The following is a 27,372-nucleotide window of genomic DNA, read 5'->3' as shown; positions in this document are numbered from 1 at the left end:
CCGTTTCTGGCGTCAGAATTCATAATATCGACAATATAGAGCAAAAATGTGACAAGTTTAGTCACAGACTTAAGACCCGTCGGATTAAGACCAAGACAGATCTTAAGTCTGTGTCTGAAAGCTGTGAATGGAAATTATACAGCAGTTACTGACATGCTGACTCTGCAAAAGTCACGTGACTACCCTTGGCCCTTAAAAAGGAGCGTTAGGTCAACATTGTATTATTTGGTTTGGTAGGTATTTAAGTATTATGGGTGGGGTTTTGTCGAGGTTGCTGGATGTTTTGTTCGGGAGATGTTTGAGCATGTGCGCAGCTAGCTAGGGCTTGCTGAAGGGGTGGGCGCTATCAGGATTGGTTCTGGGGTTACTGGATAGGTTTCTATCGTCAAAGCGGATGAAGGTGGTGGTTGAGTTTCTATTTGTTTTGAACTGATTTTTAAGAGATTGGGCTGTGGCGTCTACTATTTGTTTTAGGGGTGAGTTAGTGTTGAAGCCGCGGGGTGAGTTGATAGACTCATAGAAAAAAATGCTCTAATTCTATTTAGCTTGTTCAGGGGATCGGTATAGTTGTGGTTGTTTTTGTGAGCTTTTGCGAGATTGCATTTGCTCCTATCTAATGTGGTGTAACTGTTAGTGTTGATGTGTATTTCTTTGATTTGGAGTGGTTGCTTTGCCCAAAAAATCGAATCCGTAATAATAATCTATTCTTTTTAAATTTTATCGGTCCAATAGCGTTCTGTGGTGCGCTTAAGCTGTAAGTGTATGATTTTATTTGTACCCCTGAGGGCTTTTTTGGCCAGTAGGGTAAGTGCTCGGGTTGAGTGGGGATCTGTTCGATGAAGGTTGTGTAAAAGTGCGCCGAGGTAACATTTTGCTTTTAGAAGTTTGCGGATGGTATGGTTATGTATTTATGAGTATTGTTTAATTACTGTTTAATTTTAGGGACGGTGTTGGTTATCGTGTTGGACATGGTGCTCTTGATAAGTTCAAGGTTATGACCAATTTCGGGTATTAAGAGGTTGCGGTTTTGGAGAAGGTTATTAGAGTAATTAGCAACTAATTTTTTAATGTGTGTCCGCCAGTTGGTGGCTTTGAAATTGAAGTGGTGGTTTTCGGAGGATGCAATCCAGAAGGGCATGCTGTTAGTATTCAGATCGAATATAAGTGACAGTGCTGCGTGGTCGCTGTCGTAGGGAACGGTTTTTACTTTTCCGTTAATGTCGTTCATCAGTCTAAGTCTAAAGTCGGCTAGGCAGATATCGAGGTATGAGTTCGCTGGTTTGAACGTGGGGGGGGGGGGGCATCTGTAATTTGTAAAGGAGCCCGAAATTGGCTTCCCATTGCCACATATATCTGCCTCGTTGGTTGTTTATTTTATCTCCCCAGACTTTCTATCTGGCGTCAAGGTCGCCGGCAATTATATAAAAATTATTATGTAGCTTTAGATTGTTGAAGAGGTTGTATAATTCGTGCTAAAAAAGTTTTCTGTTGTCGAATTTTGCGTATACACTACAAGTATGAACAGGTTTTTGCTGTTATTTAACGCTATTTTTACGGTTGTATATTCTAAAATTTCGTTTATTAGAGAGGTGGGGTAGGTGATTACCTCGTACGGTAGATTTCTCCTGATGATGATTGCTGTTCCTCCTCCTTGGATTGAGTTCGGTCGGTCTGTCCTGTAGATATGGTGGTATTGGAGTGTGATTTTATATTTTTTGCTCAGCTTAGTTTGTGATAGTAGTAGCACATCGTGATCGTGAGTTTGTAGAAATTGGAGAAGTCGTCCAGTAGTCGTGCGTTTGTAATAATGGAACTGATGTTGATAGCGCCAACGCTGATTTCGTTTTTGTGGGTTGTCGAGTGAGGCTTTTTATTTTTTGTATTCTTGGAGAATACAGTAAATCCGCGTTATATCTTAGCAGCTCGGGTCTTGTCGTGCTCGGGGCACTATTCTCATAAAAAGTCTCATAAAAAAATAATTGTGAACGTCTTATGAAAAATAATTAATAATAAAAAAGTTTCAGTTTTTATTTAAACCAGAGCTCACGTCGGTCTTTCATCTTTCTCGAACGCTTCGATTTTCCGCGTCTCTTTCTTTCTCGTACGCTGTCCTTCTTTCTTACGCGAAACTTTAATCGTTCATTATACAAGTAAATGTCATCGGAATTATATCATATTTGATATCATTTTCATTAGAAAAATGCCGCCAATATGTTGGTGAAAGTTCCATAAAAAAATAATGAAAAATAAAGAAGTTTTTTTATTGGATTAGCAGTGGTCTCCTGGTCTCACACCGATATACCCGACCCGTGTCATGTTCACACTCTAGACTCTAGAGCTTCGTGGACCTTCACGGGGTATACCCCGCGGTAGTGGGGATAATTCGACGTCGGCTAATTCATAATTCTCGGCGACGTATAATTCTATCTTGCCTGTGTTGGTTGTTATTTGGTTAGTTATATTTTGCAGCTGTAGGTTAAACATTGCGGTGAGGTCTCTTTTCAAATCTTATATCCAAGGTGGCGGATGTGGTTGTTCCTGTCCGGTGTTGGCGCTGCTTTCGGTTCCAAGGGAGGGGGGGGGGTTACGGGTTGAGCGTCGACCCTCTTGTTTATGAGTCTATAACTTATCTATACCTGGTGAAATTTTTTTTAAGATTTTTTTCACACCTCCCCCTAAAGTTGTACCATTAAGTAAGAAAATAATTCCTGCAAAAGATGAAGTTGATCGGATAAGGGAAAGACGTGGCACATGGACGTTGAAGTTGCGAAAAACATGAAATTTTATAGGAATGGGAATATTTGAAGAAAAGACTTTTCATTATGACTAAACGTTTTTCTTGTGTAAAAATATTGATTATAATAGTACCCAAATGTAATATTTTCAATATAACAATTAACTAATTATCATATTTTTGTAAATATATATGTTACATTTTACGTATTTTATTGAAAGTACGAATTCTTTTATTTGTATTCTTATACTAATTTAAAAAGTAGAGAAATTAACGTTCGACATAAATATGTTGTGAATGTGGTGAATATTACACCATATAAAAGCGAAGAAAAGAAAATAGAGTGAGTTTAAATACTTTTTAATATATATTAAAAAAGCAACAATTCAAACAAGGCAACATTGCAGGCCACATTGTATACCAGGCAGTATACAAGTCTGATACAGTTTGCATTATAAATTGTTTTTCTTCTTCATTTCTGCTTGGACGTGGATCGTGGATGCAGTGATGTACATAGCTGTGGTCATAACCAATCACAGAATATGCTGTATCTAATATTTAATGTGAAGAAAGGTACAAGTAATACAATAGTTGCCACGTGCCTTCTCTGCTGCTTGGCAGGGCGGAAGACGAAACGACAACGGACCAGCCCCCGACCGCGCATGCGCATTAGACATAGATGACACGGCAGTCCATTGTGGGCGCTATCTATACAATAGAGAGGCTAGCTACTCCTTGGAGTGCGTGTGAGCCAATGATAGAGCGTAAAACTCCACAAATTCGCGATAGTACATCCTTAAATTCTTGCATAAGTTTGACTCCTCGTTCTGCCGAACCATTAATTGCAGCTATATTGTTTGCTATATTTATCTACGCTATAACTGGGATCACTTTCCCATTTTGAGGGTTCTTTATTTATAAAATCTACGGAAATTGAAAATTTTTTAAAACATTTAAAGTTTTTTTAGAAATAAAAGCTGCAATATTGCTACAACGTACTCATTTACATCATTTGAATTAACCACCAATCTTTTTATATCATTATCACTAACAGTATTTAAAGCTATAATTATTTGTTGTTTTATATGATGCGGAATATTGGGGTCAAAAAAGGCTAACGCTACAGTTTGGGGTGTTAGATGCCACAAATGATTACAACATTTCCGTAGTGCTCGTGACATACATCGTCATTGATGACAAAAATATGACTGACAAAAAAACTGACAAAAATCCAAATCTGACGTATTCCATTTTCTTCGTCCTTCGATAATGTAAATTGATCTCTAAATAACAATATTTTTTAAAAATATATAGTCTTCGCCAACCATCGAAAATGACGAAATGCTCCTGGAGCTCGAAAAGAAAACTGAGGAACGGTTCCATTAAGAGATATGATTACTAGTTCAAAAAACTCTCGATAGTCTTCGCGAGGTTGTTTCACTACCAAATTGTACGATGCAACCTGCATTATTTTGGATACGTTGTCCAGTGACCTTTAACTATTTCATTTTCAACTTCCGATTTCAAATTAAATTTGTTTATTTGAGATCGGAAACCTTGAAACCGCTTAATTATAGGAATGCTAGAAGATTTAAACATTGCTTCCTCAAAAACACTCCGCAAAACTAATAACAATTCAGAACTGGAACGCGTTGTTTTCACCAGTAAGTTGAAAATGAAATAGTTAAAGGTCACTGGACAACGTATCCAAAATAATGCAGGTTGCATCGTACAATTTGGTAGTGAAACAACCTCGCGAAGACTATCGAGAGTTTTTTGAACTAGTAATCATATCTCTTAATGGAACCGTTCCTCAGTTTTCTTTTCGAGCTCCAGGAGCATTGCTCTGCGAAAACGGACTTGTTTGCGGGAAGGTGGCGGACAGAAATTCGACAGGCCAATTAATGTGAAATAATCTTAGTTCGTACAAAGTAAATTTGTGCTTGAATACATGTAAGAAATTATATTTTTGAAGGTACAAAATACTTAACTTAAATTTTCAGTGAACTCTTTACATTTAGCGTGCACTTATTTCTATTTCAAACGTCTTCCCGACGTCCAATCGATCTAAAATTATGTATGCATCATTTTTCCATGAAAAGGAACAAATTTAACAAAGGGTGTCCCACAAATATCGAATCGCATTGAAAGGGGTGGTTCCTGAGGTCATCTGAAGTAACTTTTTCGTTTGCAAAAGTGTACGCGTCATGGCGAGGAGAGTCCGGCTCGGCCGCAGGTTCCTCTGAGCGTAGTACAGTAAATTATTGTTGTATGTCGGTACCGCCGTTCTTTTCACTGACACTCATACGAAATCGGTGGTTCTCGCCGAGCGTCCCATTTGAAATACACAGGGCACGCTAGAAACCTAAGAGTCATCCCGTGTGAAAGTCATGGCATACAAACATGACTGACATTCAAACGGAAAGAATATCCGTCTCCGATATAATGTTGCACGGAGAAGCGGAGAGCGAAACTTGAGTACCGTCGTCGCCGAGGAGTGGACCACACATTGTCGGCTATATCGGTGTGAGACCAGAAGACCACTACTAATCCAATTACAAAACTCCATTATTTTTCGTTATTTTTTTATGAAACTTTTACCAACATATTCGTGAGATTTTTCTGATTAAAATGAAACCAAATATGATATAATTCCGATGATCCATCCGAATATTTCAGTTTGTTTCTTGAGAATGGTCTGTGCGTACTTACAAGCCAGGACTGCGATTGCGCGAGAGGCCGGCGAAAGGTTATTAACCCAGGAATATGGTTTCAATTTCTTAGTTAGGTACGCGGACGAACCTGACGCGAAATCAGGGAGCCGCTACGATTATGGACGTCGAGGACGAACCTGACGCGAAGCCAGAGAGCCTCTAGGAGTGGCTCGAGAGTTCTAGGAGAGGGAGGGTGAAACTTCGTGAACGAAACCAATGCGAAATTGGGGGGTCACTGGGAGAGACGCGCAGACGAACCCGGTGCGAAACCGGGAAGCTGCTAGGAGGTTGTATAACAGCGCGGACGAACCCAATGCGAAATTCGGAAGCCGCTGGGAGGTTGGATGAGTCACAGACGAACCTGATGCGAAATCAGAAAGCTGTAGGATGCGGACGAACCTGATGCGAAACCAGGGAGCCACTAGGATGGTATAGTTTTCGTGGACGAACCCAATGCGAAATTGAGGAGCCACTAGGTTAGTAAATCTCTGTTTGGACTATGGTATGTCGCGGACGAACCTGATGCGAAATCAGGGGGTCGCTAGGATAATTAGTTCGCTCCTCGTAACTTGTATAATTTAATTGATACAATCCGAGCTGTAATTCATTTATTAGATTAGGATGTTGGACAATAATTAAGGGTTTTAGAGATGGCACGATTTACCAAACAACACGAATATATTCTGATTTAAATGTGTATTACGAGTGTTGATGTCGCGATTGAATTGAATATGAATATACAGTGAAAGTATTGTTACCTAAAGATGCTCTGTGTTAACGCACTAGCAATGCGGGGTTTTAAAAGTAATTATTATATACCAAAATAGAACCGATACTGGTCTACTAGGTTGGATTGATTCGAAAGGGAACTTTAACCCGATCTCACTAGAATTGGCTCTTAAGAATGTGACAAGGCGTGACTCTACACGTGACTGCACAATTACTAACCAAAGAGAGTGAAAATGCAGGGGTTTATATACCCTCCAAATGAATAGGGTGCTCTGTTCATAATTTAATGTCACGTAGAGTCACATTCTACTTTTTTGTCGCTTCCGATTAAGGGTCTATTCAAGCTTGCCGGAGGCGAACGTTAGTATGAATACTACCGCGTTTTCCTAATTCATATTTGCCGGGACCCTAGCAGGCAACCTGAGAAGGCGCTCGAGATGTTCGCAACAAAAGCTAAGAGCCGCACACAGCGGGGGTTCGCTACCTAACACCAGAACAGTTTACTCCCCTCTACACCCCGGGGATGCCGATGCATCCGCCGAGAGCTGGGCATCCGGCGTCGGTCCACCGATCTCGCCCGATGCTCCCCGGCCGCCGGGACACGCCGGGTGCCACGACAGCATCCGCACAGAATCCATTTTCGAAGTAGAGAAAAGAATATTGTTCATCTCAGTTGTAATGTTAATAAGTAATGGTTCAAACTATAAGGAACAATAAAATTCAGCTTCACAAATAAATTTTAGCATTGTTAAATTATGTTTAGCTCTGTCTTCCTTCATTAAAATTCTGTGAATTGTCATACTTATTTCTTCATATTGTGTTAAATCTCTACGCTTTGGAGTATAATATTTTTCTTATCTACAATAGTACCTTGATGACCAGAATAATAAAATTTTAATGTCACAATTGCTTTCGTGATTAATTCAATAAGATAAAGACAAATTATTTTATCCCACTTCCATCTTAAATAACTGTGGTGCCTTTCCAGGATGGAAGGAAAATTGTTCATCTGAGTTGTAATGGTTCAAACTATAATCTAATTTAACGATGGAACGATGAAAATAAGCTTCACAAATCAATTTTAGCATTGTTAAATTATATCTTATATCGTATAAGTGATTATAAGCCAAAACTCCGAAGAACAAGTTTAAAATGATTAGAATTCATTGGTTGCAAGGTGTGTTCGAAAGGTGGTGGGAATAGTGGAAAAATGGAAAAGTGGAAGTATACGTACAACATTTGGTTCGCAAGCATCTACGGTTATAAATCTGAATACGCTAACGGTGTACAAGGTTCAGCATGTGCTGCTTTTAGCTGGCTTAAAAATTACGAAAGTGGTAGGTACATTCGGAAGGATTTTTTATTTATGACGTCAATGGTCGGTACGTCGTCGATGGGGATTGTTATACCTGGCCTTGGTCGCACGCTTGTCGCGTCGTACGTAAGGTCTTACGACGTAATAAAAACAAAAAAAAAACCATTTTAATTTTGCCATTTTTTCAGTGCCACCATTTTTGGGGGTCTATCCTTAGGTCCGCCAATACCCATATCAGCCGCGCCCGTAGTCCTAGTGTTTTGGCTTCGACGTCACACGCTACATAGTATGTGTGACCGGTGTAGCCAATATTTCGACTGTAGCCGAAATTACGTGTGAAACGAGGCCTGTCCCTTGCACTCTGATCCAATCAGCCGCGCATTCGTACCTATGCTCTGTCTAACAAGACCGAGACAGTGAAGCACCCAGCGTGCGTCCTTTGCTAATTATTTTGTAAGGGTAACTTCAACTCTGTCGCACTCGAGTAGCTATGTTTACGTCTACTGTCTCGTCTCATTGGACAAGATATAGATACGCCATCGCATACCTGCCAGGGAACCTTGCATCTAATCATTTTTAGGTCATTATGGACAAGAATTTAGAAGTTTCCACATACATTTTTTCGTGTCGTAAGACAAAACGATGCAATTTATGTGGAATTAATTCTTCTTATTCTACAAATTATCATGTAATTGAGTCATTCCACGCGATATCGAACACTTTTGGGAGTATTGTTTCGGATTTCTTCCACTTTCACTTGGACCACAACATATTTCAATGTCATAAAAATTCGAGACATAGTCCCTTTCTAATGTGGATACTTCCTTAAAAAAAAACAACTATTCTCGTTTTCACAATATATGTATAATTTACGTTAATATATAAGGATGTGTGATGCTGTTTCACGAAGAGGCAGGAACGATTCCTATCACCATAATGTTGCAGAGGAGAGATACCGATAGTTTACCTAAGGAGCTGTAGAGCCCCGAAACCTTTTTTTTTGTGCCACGCACAGCAGGGAACTGTCAACGCGCTCTCGAAAGGCCATCTGGTAATGATCAGCCGCTTGCCGGGCAACGGCACACAGTGGTGCCAAGGCGGCAAAAAATCCGTTTTATAAATTTTCGATTTTTATAAAAAAAAATTATTTTTGTATAGCCTAATAGTGCGTGCATGATGTGCCAAAGTCAGATTTTTGAAAAAACATTTTTTTACGGAGATATACGCATGGTAAATAACCATTTCCTCGCTCCTGGGAATTCATCAGTTTTCAGTGCGATAGTTATGTAATTACTCCGTCTATAACTGAATACTTAGGGGTCTACAAATCATATGGGTTATTGCAAATGGTTTCAACTATTAACTGGCAAAAAAAATTTGCCAAAAAAAGTTGTTTAACATTAAGTAGTATGGACTAACCTGAAGCCCCTTTGTGTTACGTTCATTTTTTATTTATGGAGGAATACAAAAAATCCTTTGAATAGCTTCGATCTGGAACTAATCGTTTTGGCAAGTTATAATATTGATCTAGCTTTGTGCAAAATTTTCGTCGCAATTTAAGTTTAAATATCAACTTTTGGAATTTCCGAGAATGAATCGCCCGGATGTCACGATTATTTGATGTTTCAGGTGAAATTTATAAGGGATACAAATCAGATAATTAAAAAAATGTGACATTCATACATATAAAAAAATATTCAATAACAATTTTTTATGTTAAATAAACAAAGATTTCGTTCACTGGACCACTATCGCAAAAATGCAACAGGTATTTTTTGGTAATGCTCCAATGAACGCTATAAAAATAATTTATGTAAGATAAAAAAATTGTTATTAAATATTTTTTATACAGAAAAAATTAATAAATCAGATGCACTTCACATTTTTCTTTATTATTTAGAAATATTCCTAAAAAATTTCTCCTGGAACATCAAATAATCGTAATTTCCGTACGATTCACTCTTGGAAATTCTGAAAGTTGATATTTAAACTTAAATTATGGCGAAAGGGTCTCGAAAGGTCTCATGATTTTTTGCACAAAGGTAGATCAATATTACATCTTGCCAAAACGATTAGTTCCAGACCAAAATCTATTAAAGGATTTGTTGTATGCTTCCATACATAAAAAATGGGCAGAAAACAGAGATTTTCGATTAGCCCATATTACTTAATGTTAACAACTATTTACAAAATGTTTTTTTGCCAAATAAGCGTTCCACCTGTGGCAATCTCTCCACAAATTTTCAAACAAATTCGTTGGATAGTTTCGTTTTTACAGATTTTTTGCCGCTTTTTGGCCATTTGGCACCACTGTGCGGCGGCCGGTGGGATTAGTCCAACGCCGGGACGACGGCGCCCGATTTTCGGTTAACATGGCATGAGGGCCTAGAGCCCGGCCGCAGAATCATCCGGTCCCGGCAAGTATGAATAGACCCTAAATCAGGCCTCAATTCGATTTTTGTTAAAAAGGAAGGGCATGTTCTAAAGATTTCCATATTAAGAAGTCGTACGGTACTGTTACTGAATCATGCTTCGTGCCGGCTGCGTTCAACTGGAGCATAGTCATCCCTCCTATAAACGAAGGGTTGGGACGTTTTTCGTTCTGAGAAAAAGAGGTTAAAAAAAAAATCTAATCGAAATAAACGAGGAGAGAGCTTCTCTCTCAATATCAAGTAATATCAAGTTGGAGATCTTTGTTAGTATTAAGATTTCCGTAAGACTTCTTCCATACACTGATGTAGGTGTTCGAAATGGTGTCCATTCACATTAATTGACTGATGTAATCAGCTATTAATCAATGAGGAAACTACATTTTGGATGGTTCCTGCAGTAAGCATACTGAAGGACATGTGCGTAATGTACACAGCAACCGTCATGTTGGTACTAGATTTGTATGCGGATATTTAATGGCACATTTTTTAATAAAGTTAGTACACTATCACGGAAACAATTCAAATATTTTTGTCCCATTAATCGGCTACTAATAAAATATGGTACAATTAATTGATTGCCGAGTATGCAACACCACACGTTAATACCCCATTGACATTGATGGTCAACTTCTCTTATCTACACGCATTCCGCCCGCAACGCCATCTATCCGTTACACACTTCTAACAATAATCCGATTTGTGATGAAGTACTAGGTGATTATAGATGATGTTTCTCATTCTGAAGAATTCGATGCTCACTTGTTTTGCTAGTACCAGAACCTCATGAAATCTGTCATGTACTATTACGAGAATTTTCTGTTACCGCTGCTAGAACCGCAACAGTATTTTTTCAGAAGTAGCAGTTCTGGTTACGTTACGTTTGAAAACGTTAAAATTTTCGGTTTTCTCGAAGCAATTTACAAAAGCCTCTTGAATATCAATCGACATGGTTAATTTCGTTCAGGATAAATTTCGGCATACATAGCTTTTGTTGCACTTCTACGGCACTCGCCATAAACTAAAAGCATATCCAATTTTTCACTATTAAGGCCGTTGTACACTAGACCGCACCGCCGCCGACGTTTTGACATTCTTCTATGTAATTTAAATGGGAGTGCGCACATACGATCCGGTGGTGTGCTGGTGCTGTGCTGTTGCCGTTATATGTGCGCACTCCCATTTAAATTACATAGAAGAATGTCAAAACGTCGGCGGCGGTGCGGTGCTGGTCAGGCGGCGGTGCGGTCTAGTGTGCAACGGCCTTTAAATTTCATTTTTGCTTTTACAACTTCAATGCTGAATTACGGACAGAATAGACGATTGCGATTCAGCAGAACGGGTAATGATGATAAACATTGTCACGCAAAGTCGTGAGATGACAAGATGAGCCCCGGGACGGCACAGGGGCAAGAACCAAGGGGGACATCCAATGGTTAGGTTTTGACGTCACATACTTTAGCCAACAGTTCAGCTAGAACCGAAAATACGTGTGGAATGCCCCAATCGGACGGTTTACAGCTGCATTCCTACAGCATTCCTGCCAGCGATTTTCTTGTCATCTCACCACAATACATTCCGCAGTCTTACGGAAATCTTTGCTGGTACTGAATCTCCAACTTGACATTACGCACAGATCATTCTCAGGAAACAAACTGAAATTATACGTTAGTTATTAGGTTTACGGCTAACAAAGGTCAGAACTTATTTGTTTAGAATGTAATATTCTTCGATATTTTGGCACAAAAATATACAATTCATAAAAAAAAGTGAAGTTGACCTTGAAATCTCCGAAACGTTTCCGCGTACAAAAAATGTGTATGCATTACATATTTATCCCTCCAAACGATACAACTTTTCTAAACAACACATTTTCGTACAATGCATACTTTAGAAGTTGTTCAAGGTGTATACAGTGTGTCCCAAAAGTGTTGCACTTCCTTGAAATGGATGATTCCTGTGGTTATTTGAAGTAATTTTTTTCTTTGCAAAAATATTTTCGTTAAGAAGTTATTAACGAAAAACACGGACCAATTAGGGCCTGACCAAAGTAGACGGACTCCGGCACAGCGACAGAATTCGTCCGCTGTTGCCGCGCCCTGATTGGTCCGTGTTTTTTGTTAATAACTCCTTAACCCTTTCGTTACGGCATACAGTGGGCCAGATTGACGCGCTAACTGTTCATGGGCTCGAAAATCAAACTCCTCATTTCGATTTTTATCGAATATATAATGTTTCTTAAATGTGCCCATAAATATGAAAGTGGTGTAAGTCAAAATTGAAAAAAAAGAGTTTATCAGTTATTTCACACCACATTATTTTAAACTAAATTTATTCAATGTAATTTTTACGATATCGTCAAATATGAACCATTAGATAGTGGTTGTAATTTCAACAATATATGGAATTCATTTAGTGTTAATTATGAAAGTGGTCTAAGTCAAAAATTTAAAAAAATTATATAAACATAACTTGAAAATGGCGCATGGCGCATCATGCATTTTAGCGCATATGGAGGATATAACTACTCAAAACCACGTAATAGCTTACAGTGATGCTTGTTCAGGCCAAAATCGTAACATTAAAGTAGCATTGACATGGATGAAAATTGCTCAGTCATCAAATAATAATATTGAAACGATAGACCACAAATTTTTGGTATCGGGTCACTCCTTTCTACCGAATGACCGTGATTTTGGGTTGATAGAATTGAAAATAAAAAAAGCAAATCACTTATACAACCCTGAGCATTATTATAAATTGATAGAAAAGTGTAGAAGAAGAAATACATTTTCGATAAAACGAATGTCGCAGCCGGATTTTATTTCAACGAAATCACTAGAAGAGTCAATAACAAGAAGAGTAAAAAATACCGCGGGCGAATCTGTCTCTTGACTGCAAATTCAATGGACGAAATTCTTGAAAAATGAACCTTATAAAATGTTCTATAAAACTTCTTTAGATGATTCTAAATTCCACGTTTTGGATCTTTCACCTAAAAGAGGAAGACCAAAAATATACGGAAATATTAAATTACTTCCATTATACACCACCACTAGACCAGCAACGGAAGAAAAACATAAAGATATTATGTGTTTATTACCATACATCCCTCCAGTCTTTCAGGAACATTTTAAGAATCTTAAAAACTCGAAATGATAAAAATGGATTACTTTTTAGAAATAATTAACAAAGGTTCATGAATTATTTCATTAAAGTTATTGTTTCAAATAAAACTCATAGTTCTTTATTACTGTAAGTCATTTATAGGACATTCAGTTAATTTTGAAAATGGTCTAAGTCAGTTTAAACTTTAAAAACAACATTTTCGTATGAAATTCACACAAAATTTCATATTCATAATAAATTTCCATTAATCAAGACTAATAAAATTATAAATTAAAATGTCGCATAATGAAAAAATATTTTTTAATTTATTCAAATGCAATTCATTAAATATCTCGAAACAAGAAATATATGTGACTTAGACCACTGTTACGAGCCAGGGCTATGAGCAGCGCGAGAGGCCGGCGAGGGGATTTTTACCCCAGGAATATGGTTTCAATTGTTAGTTAGGTACGCGGACGCACCCGATGCGAAATCGAGGAGCCGCTAGGATAGTTGACGTCGAGGACGCACCTGATGCGAAATCAGGGAACCTCTGGGAGGTTGGTGTCAAACGCAGACGCACCCGATGCGAAATCGAGGAGCTACTAGGAGGATGAAACTTCGTGCACGCACCCGATGCGAAATCGAGGAGTCACTAGGGAACACGCGTCGAACCCGATACGAAAGGAGGTTGTATAAGAGCGCGGACGCACCTGATGCGAAATCAGGGAGCTGCTAGGATGCGGAAGAACCCAATGCGAAATCAGGGATCCGCCTAGGATGGTATAGTTTCGTGGACGCACTCAATGCGAAATCGAGGAGCCACTAGGTTGGAGAAATCTTCGTTGAATCGAATTTAAGTATTAGTAAGCCTCGTAACTTCTATATAATTTAATTGATACAATCCGAGCGGTTAGATTGTATCGTGTGGGAACGTTCAATTATTATATTAGGATTTTAGGCAATAATTAAGGGTACGCGAGTTAACAAACAAGACAATTTATTCTGAATTGAAATTACTACAAGTGTTGTTGTTTGTGTCGCGAATGAATATAATAAATGTACAATTAGAGGAATTGTTTACCTATGTTGCACGGTGTTGACGCACTGGCAATGCGGGGTTAGATGGCGATTGTTGAATGCCAAATAGAATATATACCGAACTAACGGAATCTATAAGGTTATGAATTGATTCGAAAGGGACTTTAACCCGATCTCACTAGACTTGACTCTGTAACGCGACGTGACTGCACGATTACTATAACGTTACGGAACCGTTTCTGAATCTTGACTGAACCGCTTCTCGACTAACCGAAGAGGATGAAAATGAACGGGTTTATATACCTTGAAAATGAAAGGGGTACTCTGTTTAAGATTTAATGTCACGTAGGGTCACAGTCACATTTTTTGTCGTTTCTAATGAAAAGCAGGCCTCAGTTAGATTTTCGTTAAAAGGGGTTAATGAAGGTTATCCGGGCTATTTCCTATCAGAATATTAATTAACGGATGCCAGAAGGGAGTGTCTAGAGATTTTGATATAAAGAAGGCATACAGTATCTTGTGTTAATAAAAGGGGGCCTGTTGGGACGCTTTTCGTTCTCAGAAAAAGAGATTAGAATTTCTAGTCGAAATGAATATGGCGAACGTCTTCATACGTAACACCACTTTCATAATTATGGGCACAAATGTCTATTACATTCGAAAACGATAATATTAATAAGTTTTATTAAAATAAGCGTTTAAAGAATAAACTTTTTTAGATACCATTTTTCACTGAAAAAATAACTTTTTCGTAATGATGCCCTGGAAAACCTATTGAACATTATGTGCTCATTTTTTAAGGAATACTATATATCTGTATTGAGAACGTACCTGAAATTAAAAATTATGGTTCATAATTTATTATAAAAAAAATATTCAGTGAACCAAAAAAATTCGTCAAAGTTTTCGCCTTTGGTGAAGGATAAGTTTTGAAGTGCGTAAAAGTGTGTGTTCTAATAAAGTGGAATATGTTCAGCAACACCTCCTCTAAAAGGTGCTGCAAAGTTCACGTCCGCCCTCGTCCCATCCCGGAAGATATGATAGTTTAAAGCGTCGCGTGATACGCAATTCCGCGGCGAGTTGCGTCGCACGAGACGCGTTGCCGACCACCCAGTGAATCTTGAGATTGCAGAGGTTTATGTTGCAAGTTGTTTAAAATATACGGTCATTCATAAGCATTTGAACTTTCTACTAGCTCTTACAAGAGGTGAAATTAACCCATCCAGGTCAAAACAGCCCTCAAAAGTGAGGGTAGAAAACAATTTCCACGAATATCTTGGAAACTATTAAAGATAGATCAATGGTATACGTGGTAAGGTTGTATGTCTTTTTATGAGGAATACATTTGCAAAGGAAAATGTAAAATGTCACCATTTGTTTAAATAGATATTAAAAAATATTATGTTTTATTCACTTTCCTACTTACAATATTAAAGTATTTTCTTGAACATTTGTATACGGGTAGTGTATACCCAAATATGAAATATGAACAAGTTGAAATTTAGTTTTTTACATTCTAAAATTATTATAATTTAAATTTTCAGCATTTTCTATTAATAAGAATTTTTGTATAGATTTTTGTTTAATAATATGTAGATATATTCTCGCATCGCAAGTTCTGCTACACGATGCTATGAACGAATAAGTTTTGTATCTATCCTTCCATATCTGCCCTTGCGTACCTATGCTTCAATATCTATCGTTCTGTATTTACAGTACAATGTCACTTATTCGATATATTTAGTGAGACTAAAAGAATATAAGAAAGATAACAAGATACTTTTAGTATTTTCTCGTCAATTCTGTCCAATAGAAATTTTTTCAAAATTTCTTTTTCTCTCCATGTGATAACGCTCTCCTATCGTTCTCTCCTAACGCTTCAAAACATCCAAGTCGTATGGTTCAGTCTTAAAAAAGTAATTATCCTTTTAAAACTGTTCGAATATTATTGTGAGCCACTATAAAATAGAGAAATAAAATAGAGTGGTAAATATAAATATAAATATATAATATAAATGGCTCTAAAATAGAGCCACTGATACTATCGACCGTTCGCACGAGTGCACGATCAAACGCGCGCACAAATGCACGCGGCAGCGTTCGTAGCCCCGTCCAAACTGGGGTTTCGTTCGCCATTCGGCGTGCCGGTTGGCGCAATGTTCGTCGAAATGTTCAGGTCTGTACGAAGCTTAATAAACTTCATTGATTCAAAAATTACGGATTTCTCTTGTTTGAAAACCTGAACAGCCAGTTTTCAATTATTATTCATTATTCACACGATTTTTCAAACATTTACGATGGTATGACAAAAAAATGTTTCCTAGAAAATGTAATCAGTAATCAGTCGTCTACAAATCTCAATATAAACAATTTGAAGAATTTTTTCTTTTTAATAAAAAATTGAGGTTACTTTGATCATTTATTTATTACTATATATCTTTCGTTCAGTAAAGTTATAGCTGAGGCCAAGACGAATGGAACGACCTATTTAATCTTGTCTTTAAGTCTTGAAATAATGCTAAAATAGGCGTGGACAGCTAATTCAACGATTTGGCCCATTCTGCGGCAATCCGCTTCGCCGGAAAACGTCACTGAACGCAACATTGCGCCAAAAAGTGTGCAGTTAGTCGGCGCTCGTATACAAGTGTCGTCGCATGGATGCCAAGTACATATAGTCAGCGCTCGTAACGAAAGGGTTAAAAAATCCGCGGGGACCATTTTCTCAAAAGAAAAAGTTTCTTCAATTGACCTGAGGAATTACCCCTTTCAAGAAAATACTACATTTTTGGGACACCCTGTAATTTATATATGACCCTGTCTAATATACTAATATAGATGTCTAATATAGATGTGTGTTACATAGTTTCATGTATACACGCTGCGATATGTAAAGAAAAATATCAAGTAATGAGTGATGTAGATATGATACTGTGAAGGCTGTTTATACAAAAAACAACTTCAGCGGTAACCATTATAGTTCCTGTATCTTTTATGTGAAAGAAATAAAAAATATTTTCTCTTATAGTATATATTAAACGCGTGATTTTTCGTAGCCATATTTTAAAATATTGATTTTTCGGAAAATGGCAGCTATTTCAATTCCGAGATTTGATACTTTTAGGAAAAAACCATCTGTTTTTATACGAAAAAAGAAAGGTAATTATATATAAGTTGGTCCTTATCACCAAGTTTGATGACCTTCAAATATGCTGTCAAGGGCATCATTCTGAACAACTTTTTCAGATATATGTTACCTCTGTACGGCCTTAGTTTTTTTAGATATTCGCCAGAAACTGTTAGTGTGACTATAATAGACTTCGCCTTTCCCCATTGACTAAATTCGTCCTTTACGATGGTGAGGGCCTCCACTCCTCTCTCTCTCTCTCTCTCTGCACCCCGTCTCCCAGAAATATAACCCAAACCAAACCAAAATACATTTAACAGCTGTACACACCTAACCCTTCTTTTCCCGTGAGAAAATGCTTTTCGCATACCCCGGCTCCCTGGGGGAAGCCGGGGTTATGTGGGACTATCCCCGGGAGACTATCCGGAGGGACCCGCCCGGTGTCCCTATCCCTGGAGCCTTCGAATTGGTATTCCCGAGTCCCAGCTCGGTCCACCCACAGCTTCCGGTGTCTTCGTGCCTTGCTCGGAGAGGGTGGCCCGAAGGAATCCGCCCCGACCAAGGCAAGAAGACGCCGCCACCGGTAAGGAAGTGTTGTCGAAGGCGCGATCTGGCACGCCCCGACCCTTAGCACGCCCCCACGAAACACCCTCCCCTTGTAGGGGAGGGATGGGCTAAACATCCCCCCCCCACCGAGAGTTAAGTCGGGGGGGTGTCAACCGAACCCGGAGAGAGCTATGCTCCCACCACGGGCCGGGGTCAGCTCACACACCGAACTCCCGAATCCACCGTCCCCCTGGTGGTGGCTCAGTGCGACGCGGGGAACCCTCCTGCGCAGAACCCACTCCGCCCCCTCTCCCGGGGGCAGCAACCGGCGCGGTGGTGTCTACCACCGAGTGGGGCGGTCACGCGCCCACACTCTCCTGACTGAGCTCGGGTCTCTGTCCCGGGCCTGCTTGTACACACCTAACCCTTTTTTTCATGGGAAAATACTTTTCGCATACCCCGCCTCCCTGGGGGAAGCCGGGGTTATGGGCACTATCCCCAGAGACTACCCATTAAAAACCCACGCCCACCTAAGCTAAAGAGGAGGTGTCTGGATCACATGAATACTCAACAGGACACTTCCCAGCGGAGGGACCCGCCCGGTGTCCCCATCCCTGGAGCCTTCGGTTTGGGCTTCCCGAGCCCCGACTCGGTTCACCCACAGCTCCCGGTGTCTTCGTGCCCCGCTCGGAGCCGGTGTCCCGAAGGAACCAGCCCCGGTCGAGGCAAGAAGAAGCCGACACTGGAAGGAAGGGCCGTCGGAGGCGCGATCCGGCACGCCCCGACCCTTCCTACCCATCCTTATAGGGGAGGGACGAACCGACCCCCCCCCCCCACACCGAGACTTATCCCGGGGGATGTCGACCAAAAACGGGGAGTGCAATGCACCCCCCCCCCGGGGGGGCCGGGGTCAGCTCACATCCCGAGCCCTCGGCTCCACCGCACCCCCTGGGGGGGGGGCACAGCGTGGCGCGGGGAGTCCCCCCGCGCCGGCCCCTCTCCCGGGGGCACCAATCGGTGCGGGGGTGGGTGTCCCCCCAACGCCCTCAACCAAGTGGACGGCACACGCGGACTCAGGGGACGTCCCCGCGCCCACACCCTTCTGGCCGACTCCGGGTCTCTTTCCCGGGCCATCTCGGCGTTCTCCTTCTGCGTCATCACGATCTCGCGAGGTACACACCTAATCCGCCGTGGGATAACAATCTAGAAACTGGGTTCGAGTTTGAAATACGTTTGAATACGTTTGGCGAGTTTGAAATACGTTATGTGGGGTGTAAATCTAAACAAGTTTTCCCTATACATGTTATTGACGCTCGACCTTAGTTTCCGAGATATTTGTAAAAAAGTACTGTTAGGTCCACTACAGCGAACTCCGGCATTTTACACAAATTTTGGTTAGGTCTGGGTTAGATTTCTTGGGGTAGAGGTGCAGGGACAAGGGTGGAACCCCTCCAACGCCGTAAAAAACTAATTCGGTCATTAGAAAATTACGAAGTTTACCATAGTCATCCTAACAGATTTTTGCGAATATCTAAAAATTAAAGCCGAGAGCTTAGCAACATATGTATTGCAAGCTCATCAAAATCGTCGATGAGGACCAACTTCTACAGATATAATTAGTAAAAGAAACCTTAACACTTAAAAGAAAAATGCTACGACACTGACTAGATATCTATGTAATGAAGTTCTGTGTGAAAGTCCAATTTAATTGGTTTGTTAGTTTTCTCGTGAAGATCTACACTACAGGATTATATTTTAAAAAAGACAAACATTTCTGGGTTGCCAAGGTGAAGTTTAATCAAAGAACATAAAGCAGCGAGGTAAATAGTCTTCAATCTTTTTCTTCTTTCTGATATAATTTTTCACAGACAATGAGGAAAATACGTTGTGCTCCCAAAATAGAAAGCCTTTATTGCCCATGCTCGCGTTGCATTACGTGGAATATCCATATAATATCCATTCAAATCTTGATTTATTTTTATGACACACTCGACCCAACTCGTTCGCCAATTCACCAAATGTATACAGTAAATAATAAAGTGAATAATATCGAATAAAACAGCGACAGAATATTTCCATGGAAATACCAGTATATATGTACACACACGTATAATACGTACAGTGGCTCACGAAAGTATTCGCACGATTACGTTTACAAATTTTAATGAATAAAATAAGATGTACTAGACTAATCTGTATAGAACAATTTGGTATCTGTAGTAAGGGGAAATCTCAAGATTATGTCAGTGAAATTTGAAAAGGATTCAACAGCGTAGGCAGAAGTTATGATGTATTTATTAGAAACACGCGTAATAAGTGACTCACAAAAGTATTCGAACGCTGTAACGCTGTTGATATGTTTTCATCTTTCTTAGAAAGGAATGTACACATTACTACTAAATGAAAACATTGGTACGTTCAGTTGATGTTAAGGCATCGTTTCCGTAACAGCAACGTAGAACTGTGCACAGTAGTAGTTAAAATGAAGACTAAAAAGTCAGAAACACAAAAGTGTGAAAGAGAAATGATACTTCGATTGCATAAGGATGGAAAATCACATAACGAGATTGCAGGAATTGTAAACAGAAGTAAGTCTACAATACATTATATTATTAAAAAATCAAAAAATGAAGGAACAATTGCGAACAACGCTCGATCAGGTCGACGAAAGAAATTAACTGAAAGAGAACAGAAAATTATCATTCGCGAAATAAAAAAGATCCTACTATATCCGCTCCTAAACTCACAAATATGGTTGCTGATATGTTTCATAAAGAAGTTCATCCGGAATTATGTCGACGAATCTTACGAAATAATGATTTTCATGGCAGTGTACCACGAAAGAAGCCATATTAATGCGGTAAATCGAAAAAAAGACTGGCTTTTGCAAAAGCATATCTCAATCAAGATCATTTTTTCTGGGATAAAGTCATCTTTTCGGATGAGTCTAAATTTAACATCGTTGCCTCAGATGGTCAAAATTATGTTTGGAGAAAACCAAATACGGAATTGGAAATTAAAAGTTTATACCAAACAGTGAAACACGGAGGTGGATCGGGTATGGTGTGGGAGTGCATGGCAGCAAGTGGCACCGGAAATTTGATAGTCATTGATGGAACACTCAATAAATATAAGTATTTAAAAATTTTAAGGAACAACCTTAAAGAAAGTGCCCGTAAATTAGGATTGTTGGAAGACTTCCACTTCCAACAGGATAACAATCCCCAGCATACTGCAGGAATTGTAAAAGAATGGATCATATATAACACGCCACATATGGTAACTACTCCACCGCAAAGTCCAAACATAAATCCAATTGAAAATTTATGAGCTGAAATCGGAAAAAGATTAAATAAATATCAAATAATTTCAAAGGAGGTATTGAAACAAAAAATCATAGAAGTATGGAATTCCATTGAGTGTACTTTTACAAAATCATTGGTTTATAGTATGGAACGTCGGTTGAGACACATCGTTACTGCTAAAGGTGGTCCAACAAAATATTATCATTAAATAATGTAATAATATATGTAGCGTTCAAATACTTTTGTGAGTCACTTATTATGCGTGCTTCTAATAAATATATCATAACTTTTGCCTACGTTGTTGAATCCTTTTCAAATTTTACTGACATAATCTTGAGGCTTCCCCCTTACTGTAGATACCAAATTGTTCTATACAGATTAGTTTAGTACATCTTATTTTATTCAATAAAATTTGTAAACGTAAGCGTTCGAATACTTTCGTGAGCCACTGTATATGTTTTGGGTCTGTGAAGTTTGTTAGACTTTATTGAAATATGTAGTGGAATTCTACGATATTGTGTTGAGTACATACAACTCTATGACTAAAATACACTGAAATGGCTTTTTAGAAAAAATGTGACGACACGCTATCTTGACAGTTTCCTTGGGACTGACTTCAGTCCTCGCTTTTTCTTTACTGCAAGGGTCGCTTATACCTAAGGACTGTAAACCGCCCCTTAAACCTACGGTTATGGAAGTGGCAATCGTTGCACACCAAGAAAGTTGAGTGGAAAGAGAACTTATTTTTAGATGTATAGTTGTAGATTCGAGTAAAATAATTACAAAATAGAGTAATTCGCCATTGCACAAGCTTCTTTAAATTCTTAGAAAAAGAAAACATTCACTGTTAAGAGCTCGAGCCAGAAATTAATAAAATGACTTGCTTTTGATTTTTCATCTGTGGCAATTCGACGACCCCTTAAGGTCATCGGACAGAAAAAGATGACGACGACTTTATCGAAAATCATCTAATACACGTACCTAGAGTAAGGGACTCAATTACGGTGGGGGTACCAGTTACTGTACCTATATTAATTATACTTATTTTTAAAGCATAATGAATATTAAAAAAGAGATATTAAATTATTTTCATTAAAATCGGTTAACGTATATGTCATATACAGTGACTCAAACAATTGATCAAATGTTCGAACAAAACGAAAACAAGTCACAGTACACCTTTCTCAGAATCTTGCTTAAGACTGTTGATATATATACGAAAAATGTAAACATTGCGTCGGTACTTCACGACAGTTTAAGCCCTGTAATCGTACAAAGCGGACGTGTATTACGAATTTGTATATTCTGTGCATTATTTGATCAATTATTTGTGTTAAGTTCAATTGTGAAAAATTCTTATATTTTTGGCATTTCTTACCACAAATATACTGGTGACTCATAACGTTATATTTAAACATTCGAGAATACGTTTGTGATAAAATAATAAATACAAAAAATATTTTTAGTCATATTTTATAATGAGACCAATAAAAGCAAGTAAAATATCAGAAATTAAAAAACTATTAATATCTAGGCTTTCTCATCTCAGATTTCTAAGAAGGTACTGTGCTCTGTTGGTACTGTGTCTTCAGTACGTGAAACTTTAAAAGAAAACATACTAAAAAATAAAGCAGGACGAAAATCAAAGTTATCCACTACCACAAAGCGATTAATCATACGATCAATCCGTAATGGTAGCGTTGATAATGCTGTACAGATGCAAAAAAATTTAGTCAAACACCATAATATTAACGTAAGCGCTGAAACAGTGCGTAATGCACTGCGAGAAGTGAATTTAAGAGGACGTGCAAAAATAAAGAAACCTCTTCTTACAAAGCGGCACAAGAAGCTTCGACTGCAGTTTGCCGAAAAATATAAAAATTATACAGATCTCGATTGGGCACGAGTAATATGGTCAGACGAGAAGAAAATTAATCGTTTTGGGTGCGATGGACGCGAATGGACATGGCGAGGAAATAAAGAATAAGTACGGTCGCATCACGTTCATCCAACACTGAAATTTGGAGGAGGCCATATCATGGTTTGGGGTTGTATGACCAGTGAGGGCATCGGATGCGTTGAAAAAATTGAAGGTCGAATGACTGCAACATCATACACATCCATCCTGCAGAAAAGTTTAATTGGAAGTGTGGCAAAATGGAATAAGAACGCAGGAAAAGTCATTTTTCAGCACGATAACGACCCTAAACATAAGGCAAATATCACCAAAGAATGGTTAACAGCTCATGGTTTTACTGTTTTAGACTGGCCCCCACAGACTCCCGATCTGAACCCAATAGAACACCTATGAGGTTTACTAAAAAGAACAGTTGCCAACTTCGATCACAATTCAAGAAGTGTTATTGAATTATGGTCAAAACTTAAAACCGCTTGGGAAAATATTAAGGCTGAACAGTGTAAAAGTTTAGTAGATAGTATGCCAAGACGCATAGAAGCCGTACTGAAAACGAAAGGAGGGTATACGAAGTACTAATATTTCATTTTTTCAAACTCAAAAATTTGATCATTACATAATTTTTTAATTTCATTTAATTTTGTTTAAACAGTGTAACATATTTAAGTTGATTCTGTATTATACGAACTACGAAAACTATGTATGTATTATAATAAAATATTTTGTTACATATCTTATTAACATGTGTTCAATTAAATAAAAATTGAAACAAAATTAAACATTTGATCACTTGTTTGAGTCACTGTAGCTCTTTTTTAATATTCATTATGCTTTAAAAATAGGTATAATTAATATAGACGCAGTAATTAGTAGCCCCACAGTAATTGGATTCCTTACCCTATTAGATCCATAATACTATATAAAGTTTCTAGAGAAACTCCCGAGAAATTGTACTGATACAATAACAATGAAGCGCTAATTCAATCAAAAACTGGATCAAAATGCGAATAATAGGCAACACGGCTATGTTGAAAAATGAGATGACGATGTGATTTGACTTACTGTTAGTACGTAAGTATACAATACAATACATAAATGTAAGTGCAATGCGAAATACAGTATAATATTATTATACATATTATTATATTATATTATGTATACATATGTAAACTGGTTTAATAGCTTAGTTTACACACATGTAGAAATCATCACATTATTTTTGCTGGATCGATTTTTCCGTTCTGTTTCAGAAACGACACAACTTGAAGATCCAAGACAAGAATGGCGTGCTATTCAAGAGGCTATGCTTCGCGAATATCTCCAGACCGCACAGGACGTTCTCGAGGTAAGTATTTTGGAAATTCTTTATTAATTGTCGTCTCCTTCGGTAGCACAGGAAGGCGTGATTCTGAGATAATGCTAGTAGCAAATTGATAGGAAAGAAATACAGGGGAGAATCTATTATATTTGTATTTTTCCGTCGCGTCGCATCGTTACGTTTTACAAATACCTATACATATGTACAATTCGTCAACCCTTTTTAAGTGAATCAAAACAAGTATACAATTCATAGGTACTGTTGTAATAGTATTGATTTATTGTTTTTCCTTCGGGATTATAAGAGGTTTCGTTTCTACATATTGCCCTACTTACTAACTTACTTTCTAAAATATAATATAAAATAAAACAGCATAAAATAACATCTTATAAAAACAATATGTACACTATATACAATACCCATCTAAATATAGCCTAAATATAGCAGCTTAAATAAATAAATATTCTTTCAATAATATATGTATATCTTTTTTTGTATCTCTCGCTAGACAATTAATAGGTACCGTTGCGATCAATTTCTATTTGTTATTCTTTTCTAATATTGTTTTATATGATGTAAATTTTTCTTTACTACACAATTTATATAGAATATGGACGAATAATACAATATGATACAGTATAATGTAATATACTGTGGGATTTGAATCATGTGTTCGCGTTGAGAAAAAGTAGTGACTCACTTCTTCAATAAACGTAATATATATTTATTTTGAAATACAGTAAAGGTTCGATCTAAAGGCTCGTACAGACCTGAACATTTCGACGAACATTGCGCCGAACAGCGAACGAAACGCAAAATCGACATTCATTTCGGCGATCCGAACGGCGCGATCTTGTGTTTCGGTCGCTGTTCGGCGCAATGTTCGTCGAAATGTTCAGGTTTGTGCGAGGCTCACCCGTTTGCGTTCGTGCGGGCGGTTGATCCATCGCTTGTCGGTTTTTCGACATACATCAAAGGCCTCGTACAAACCTGATTATTTCGACGAACATTGCGCCGAACATCGCGCCGGACAGCGTCCGAAACGCAAAATCGCGCCGAAATGAATGTCGACTTTGCGTTTCGTTCGCTGTTCGGCGCGCTGTTCGGCGCAATGTTCGTCGAAATGTTCAGGTCTGTACGCAGCTTAATAAGCAGAACGTCTATACCCTTCAACGCGGGGCATACCCTGCAAGTAGCCAAGAAGCTTGAGCCGCCTCGGTCACCTAGCAGCGTAAAGTGTAAACATGTCGCGTAATTCAATACGGGGTCGGGTATATCGGTGTGAACCATTACTAATCCAACTAAAAACTTCTTTATTTTTCATTATTTTCTTATGGGACATTTACCAACTTATTTGTGGAATTTTTCTTATTAAAATGACACTAAACACGATATAATTTGAAGTGTATTTAGTGGTTTAATTAACGGTATGTAGTAAATTTTTTATATAGAAGAGTGAAAAAGAAATAGCAACAGCGATTGCGATGGTCGGAAAAAATTAAAAACTTATTGTATTGTTTAAAATACCAATGCAATGCTAACTTTTTTCTTTTTAATGTTCTTCTTATAGAACCTTATCAACATCGGCCGCTGCCTTGCTTTAAGGGAGGCTTCTTGTCCGAAGAGCCCAAATTCGATTTTGTTCAAATTTAAATATGTTGTAGTCTTTGGCGACCTATGAACGAATGTCAAAGGATTTCTCGATATCTTAAAAATTGTTGATTTTAAATAGACGTGTTAAAAAAAGGATCACCCTTTCTTCATTACATTATAAAGTCAGAAAAGTAAAACCATAAAAGTATCTACTAAAAATGTTTCCCCTTCGTAATGACCCCTTTAGAAGGATGGAGAATTGAACATTGGCTTCACAATGAGCTGCAAAAGGACGCGGAGTGTCCCCGCGTTTCAGGTAGGTAAGTGGTGCGCTCCGCAATACCTGCAGACTTCGTTTACGACTAGACATGTGCGGGCCGCCCGATATTCGGGTTCGGTCGGGTCGCAGAAAGTCGGGCGGGCTCGATTCGGGCTACCCGAGAGTTTCGGGCTGCCTGCTCGACTTCGTCGGGCGGGTTTCGAATGAATCGGACAAGTTCGAGCGAGCGAGTTATCGCGATACCTGAGATTCAACTCTGCGTTCTTATGAAATACATAATGGCAATAATGATACTTCATTCATAGCTTAATTAACGTAATTTTTAATATACTTGGTTTTCTTATAATTACCGTAGGTATAATTGGCAAACATATGCATAATCTTTATTTGTATTAAATTTTGAAATAATGCACGTTACACGTGAAAAATTTAAGAGACAATATTTCTGGCATTCTGACGAATTTGTTCCTCCGAATGAACTTGCATATGTATCGATAATGTCGTTAAAATATCCTTACGAAATTACATACAACTAGAACGTATGAAAATAAGGTAAATTATGACAATTTTTTACATTTTGTGCTGTTTTCTCTTAAATTTTTCACGTGTGACGTGCATTATTTCGAAATCATATATCATTGTTACCATTATGTATTTCATAAGAACGCAGAGTTGAATCTCAGGTATCGCGATAACTCGCTCGCCCGAACTTGTCCGATTCATTCCGAACCCGTCCGACGAAGTCGAGCAGGCTGCCCGAAACTCTCGGGTAGCCCGAAACGCTCGGGTAGCCCGAAACGCTTGGGCCGCCCGAAACGCTCGGGCCGCCCGATGTGTCATGAAGTATCGCGCGCCCGACTTTCTGCGATCCGACCCGACGATTCGGGCGCCCGACAATCGGTCGGCCCGCACATCCTTATTTACGACTAAATGACCCTTTTTTTCCTCGAGAACTATGGGTCATCCCTGTTGTAGTAATGTTTCGGCTTTTATTCAAATTTTAATATATGTAGTGTTTAGTGACCGAATCTTAAAGGATTTTTCGATCTCTTATAAATTGTTGATTTTGCAGACATTTCAAAAATTTTCCATTAAATTCTAAGACTAGAACTCCCAAATCGACGATATGACCTTCGAATGACGAATAAAATTTTTTTTATCTTTTATTCGTTATTTGAAATTTTTATTTAAACATATATTTTGCAGACAGTACCTTGCAGA

The 27,372-nt window shown here is 38.5% G+C and overlaps 1 protein-coding gene across 13 annotated transcripts in view; it reads left to right on the top strand.

Moving 5' to 3' along the window:
- LOC143355912 (protein kibra-like) overlaps positions 1–27,372 on the top strand; it is a 247,416-nt gene that overhangs the window by 121,090 nt on the left and 98,954 nt on the right. For 12 of the 13 annotated variants that reach the window (XM_076791107.1, XM_076791104.1, XM_076791106.1 and 9 more), the window contains one exon: positions 24,211–24,305. In XM_076791107.1, coding sequence (XP_076647222.1) covers positions 24,211–24,305 — 95 coding nt within the window. Of the gene's footprint in view, positions 1–5,699; positions 5,925–24,210; positions 24,306–27,372 lie in introns of those variants that run through there. The other variant, XM_076791118.1, reaches the window with a different exon arrangement.

The sequence above is a fragment of the Halictus rubicundus genome, chromosome 7 (genome assembly GCF_050948215.1).
Source record: "Halictus rubicundus isolate RS-2024b chromosome 7, iyHalRubi1_principal, whole genome shotgun sequence".
Taxonomy (NCBI): Eukaryota; Metazoa; Arthropoda; class Insecta; order Hymenoptera; family Halictidae; genus Halictus; species Halictus rubicundus.
The sequence above is the reverse complement of the archived record's forward strand: the minus strand, read 5'-3'. Positions and strand labels throughout refer to the sequence as shown.